The sequence below is a fragment of the Pollicipes pollicipes genome, unplaced genomic scaffold (assembly GCF_011947565.3).
Source record: "Pollicipes pollicipes isolate AB1234 unplaced genomic scaffold, Ppol_2.1 Scaffold_4740;HRSCAF=5597_pilon_pilon_pilon, whole genome shotgun sequence".
Taxonomy (NCBI): Eukaryota; Metazoa; Arthropoda; class Thecostraca; order Pollicipedomorpha; family Pollicipedidae; genus Pollicipes; species Pollicipes pollicipes.
In genome coordinates this window covers 32,023,511-32,028,234 of record NW_023596545.1, presented here as the reverse complement: position 1 = coordinate 32,028,234, position 4,724 = coordinate 32,023,511, and the positions used below count along the sequence as shown (strand labels likewise).

At 61.4% G+C, this 4,724-nt stretch overlaps 1 protein-coding gene across 1 annotated transcript; it reads right to left on the bottom strand.

Moving 5' to 3' along the window:
* Window positions 1-1,190: 1,190 nt before the first annotated feature.
* LOC119098212 (bifunctional polynucleotide phosphatase/kinase-like) lies at window positions 1,191-4,414 on the bottom strand. Its single transcript, XM_037221139.1, has 5 exons — window positions 4,286-4,414; window positions 3,630-3,773; window positions 2,753-2,896; window positions 2,077-2,138; window positions 1,191-1,420 (listed from the first exon to the last, which is right to left on the bottom strand). The coding sequence occupies exons 1-5, from the start codon at window positions 4,412-4,414 to the stop codon at window positions 1,297-1,299; spliced, it is 603 nt and encodes a 200-aa protein (XP_037077034.1). The 3' UTR covers window positions 1,191-1,296.
* Between the last annotated feature and the right edge of the window lie 310 nt (window positions 4,415-4,724).

Sequence of the window (4,724 nt, the reverse complement as noted above, 5' to 3'; positions counted from 1 at the left end):
GGTCAGCAGCTCCAGCCAGTCGGGACTGAGGTCACCCACTCCAGCCAGTCGGGACTGAGGTCACCCACTCCAACCTGCTGGGACAGGGCCTGTCCCTCCCCGAGATGGACCCGAGCGTACTGCGGGCAGCACCCCTGACCAGCAAACCACGTGCAGTCCAGCCAGACTCTGGCTGTCGATCCGTGAACCAATCAAACCCGCGCTGGCAAACTGCGCTGGTAGAGGCGTTTCTATGCACGTTTTATTGGCATATTTGTTCTCAAATAGGCGCTGGACGCGGCACCGTTTTTTATAACATATGAAGAGCTCATCCACGATCACAGTCGCACGGCGCCAAACGATGTCAACAGACAACAGCAAAGTTTGGGTTGAATCACCTGCATCACAACCAGGCACGACACAAGCCGAAAAAAACAAGTCAGACCGCGGCTAAGTTTAAAACAGGACCGCTCCGGCGCGATCGAACACAAATAAATCAGACTGATCCACCAATCATGACACGTATGTCATCTGTGACGTCATAGGCGGGCGTTCAGTGCCGTCATTGGCAGGCGTTCAGTGACGCCATCGGCTGACGTCCAAACGTCATCAGCAGGCGTCCAGACGTCATCGGTAGGCGTCCAGACGTCATCGGCAGGCGTCCGGACGCCATCGTTAGGCGTCCGGACATCATCGGTAGGCGTCCAGACGTCATCGGTAGGCGTCCAGACGTCATCGGTACGCGTCCAGACGTCATCGGTAGGCGTCCGGACATCATCGGTAGGCGTCCAGACGTCATCGGTAGGCGTCCAGACGTCATCGGCAGCGTCCAGACGCCATCGGCGGGCGTCCAGTAACGTCATCGGCGGGCGTCCAGTGACGTCATTGGCGCACGCCGCCGGCGCCGCCGCATTCGTGTATGCATGGCACCGGGGCTGGAGCAGGCCCCTTCCCAGCTGTCAGCGTCCTTACCGGCCGCAGCGGCCCCAGCCGCAGCAGGGCAGCAGCTCAGCCCAGTGCGGCAGAGGGAGCGGCGCAGGGCGACCGACACGCCGCGGCACTTCGTCGGGGTAGAACCGGTAGAGCCGCTCCCGTTCCCGGTCGGGTAGAGCCGGCGGGGACAAGCAGTGTGATGTCCAGCGCTCACTTCTCGTCAGGTAGAACCGGTAGAGCCGCTCCCGTTCCCGGCCGGGTAGAGCCGGCGGGACGAGCAGTGTGAAGTTCGGCGCTCACTTCTCGGTCAGGTAGAATCGGTAGAGCCGCTCCCGTTCCCGGTCGGGTAGAGCCGGCGGGGACGAGCAGTGTGACGTCCGGCGCTCACTTCTCGGTCAGGTAGAACCGGTAGAGCCGCTCCCGCTCCCGGTCGTCAAACGTCGGCACGCACGCGAGCCTGGTCACCTCCGAGAAGCCCTCGTCCTCGGTGGGCTCCTCGTATCGGGACCTGCGACATCCGAACGAGCGTGGACAACCGTGTCTGGGTGACACGCGTCCCGACCTCTTCTTCACTTACGCGGATGTTGTTCGGCCGCGCTTCTGAATGCCGCCCAGAGCTACTAAGTATAACATTTGGCCGGTCCAAGAGCCAGTCAGACCATCATCAGAGGATCATCAGAAGCAATCATACAATACAATGATCATATAGCGTCATACATAGCGGGTTCATGAGGGAAATTTAGTTCAGCGACCTCTCCTAGCCTATACGAAGTCCAAATCGGAGGTCTCTTGATGCATTGTTTTGTGTCCGCGTCCAGGTAAGTGCTGTGCTCGCTTGATCAGTTGTGCGAGTCAAGACCAATGTCTGAACCATGTATGCGTGTAACCTAGCGACGTTTGTTAAATATAGCCTTGCTTTCTCATTGTGTATGTAATATCCTGATGACGGCCAATCGCAAGCCGACCATTCCAGCTGCAAAAAGACGCATCAGTGTCCCCATATCGCCGTCGCTTTTCTGTCGTTCTCGGGTTCCCGATCTTTTTGCGCCTAGTCTGCTCGTGGACTTCTATCTAAGCAGGCCGCACGGTGAGGGCCTACACATCTGATAGTCGTTTTTGACATCAAGGCGTTCATCAAGGCGTAATGCACATGCAGAGCCTTACTTGAACATGTTGAAGACCATTTCGGTGACGTGCTGGTGACTGGGATCAGTCAGCTCGCGAAACTGAAACGGTCCGACGCCACGCTACGGTCAAGCCAGTACACAGGTCAGGTCGGCCTGAATGCAGGTCAGGTCAGGGGTACACAGGCTAGGTCAGGCCAGGACACAGGTCGGTCAGGCCAGTACAACGTCAGGTCAGGCCTGAATGCAGGTCAGGTCAGGGAATGCAGGTCAGGTTAGGCCTGTATGCAGGTCCAGGTCAGGGCTGGTACACAGGCTAGGTCAGGCCAGGACACAGGTCGGTCAGGCCAGTACACAGGTCAGGTCAGGCCAGGACACAGAAGAGGTCAGGCCAGTACACAGGTCAGGCCAGAACACAGGTCAGGTTAGGCTGGTACACAAGTCAGGTCAGCCCGTACAAAGGTCAGGTCAGGCCGGTACAACAAGTCGGGTCAGGGCGCTATTATTTCGGGCGAGAGACGAGAACACACCTAACCTCGCAAGAGCCCAGCACGTTCACAAATCCGGGCCACGTACAAACCGGCTGTGACGACTCCCGGCATGGAGGCCAGAGCTACGACCACCAAGCCGTCCACACAACACGCGCTTTGCAAACTCATGTCGCGTGCCGCCGTTAGATAACATCGCGCTGCGAGTGGGCGGCCCGACGTCGCTACCTTGTTGTTGTGCTTGGCCTGGGCCAGCGAGGTGGTCATCAGCAGGCATCGGACCGGTACGCCCAGGCGCCGGCCCAGCGCCACGTACCGCTGCCGACTCTCCCGGTCGCCGTTCGTGTTGTCGACGGCAGCGCTCTTGCCCTCCTGCCGGCCGACCGACCGACAGACACGGTCAGCGGGACTCTCCGGGCTCGGCCCCCGTCACGGGTGACACGCAGACAGACACGGTCCCCGGGACTCTCTGGGCTCGGCCTCCGAGGCGGGCGACAGACAGACAGACACGGTCAGCGAGGCTCTACGGGCTCGGCCTCTGACACGGGTGACAGACAGACAGACAGACAGACACGGTCACCAGGACTCTACGGGCTCGGCCTCCGACACTGGCGACCGACAGACAGACACGATCACCGGGACTCTCCAGGCTCTGCCTCCGACACGAGCGAACCGACAGGCAGACACGATCAGCGATACTCTACGAGCTCGGCCTCCGACGCGGGCGACCGGCTCGGCGCTGAGAGGCTCGTCGCCCCCATAGCTACAGCACCTGCCAAACCGTTTGGTCTTGGAGCCTTCGGGCCAATCATGGCAAGGCCCCTGTAGAAAGCATGTCCGTCACGTCCGAGCTGAATGAACAGGAGGCATGCTGAGGAATCAAAACATTCATGTGTAAACCTCAGGCCAGCTGGTCCCAAAAGATGAAACGACTAGCACCAAACCTCCAAACCAGGGCTGCACATACCGGCTGAACACCACCGTGTGTACGACCCCGACAGGGGCGGTCGGTTGTAGCCCCCCAGCAGCGTGGAGCCCCTCTGGCTGAGACACCAGCGCGAGCGCCGAGCCGGGGGCGCCCACCCGAGCATCTCTCTGCTCCTACCTTGACAGCCTGCTCCACCACTTGGACGCACTTCTGCCAGGACTTGAGCGTGTCTCTGTTGGCCGGCACGTAGCCAGCCGGCACCAGCTGACGCCGGGTCACGTGACTCTTGCCAGAACCGGGCGGCCCCACCAGCACGACCACCTGCCGGTCACGTGACCTGAGGCGAACCGCCGGCACTGGCGGGGTGCCACAGCAGCGCCGCGGTGCGGCCACAGAGGTCGGGTCGCGAGGGGCCGGTGCGCGAGCCGATGGCAGACGGGGCTGACCTGGGCATTATCGACCCAGCGGGCCTGGGAGGGCCAACTGGTAACAGGAGCAGGTTCTGGCTAACTGGACCCACCGTCGCGCACAGGACAGCAGAGCCGCGCACGGACCGACGGACAGCGCCCGACACTCCGTTCGGGATCTTGACGCGGCACACCGGTGACGCCGCGTCCGCGTCACCCTCAGACGGCGTGACCGTCACACCGGCGACGTCACAACGCGCGGGCGATGTGGCGTCACGCCACGCAGACTGCAGCTGCCACTTCACACACCGCTGTCCACTCATCGCCAACCAATGCTCGAAGCTCGGGCCAAGCTGATGACAGAGGAGGCGAAGCGGCCGGCGGTGGCTGGCCCCCGGTTCTGTCCTCAACAGCAGCGCCCTCCACCTCTTGTTCCGCCCTGGCAGCGGGTCTCTGGAGCCATCCGCTTTCCTTCGTCGACGGCGGCTCGCGGGTCGAACGCAGGCAGCTGGTATTTGGGTGTGGCCGGGCGTCCTGCGCAGCCGCCACACGCATCATGGGCGGCACGGGCAGTCAACCACGCACCAATCTCCCGGGCACATAGCACTGCGATTGCTGTTGACGTGATGTGGGAAAATCCTGCACAGTGCATGCAGATGACGAACACTTCAAAAATTGCACTTCTTGTTACTGAAAACTGCATAAGCCTGCGAGCAGCGGTGGCAGATACTAGCGTATTGTCGGCATGACGACCGAGGCGTGACACCCGGTTCGGGTTCTGGTCTGGTCTGGTCGGGCGGATCGGGTCGTTCCGTTGGTCCGATTCGGTTCCGGTTCGGTTCGGCTCGGCTCGGTTCGGTTCGGT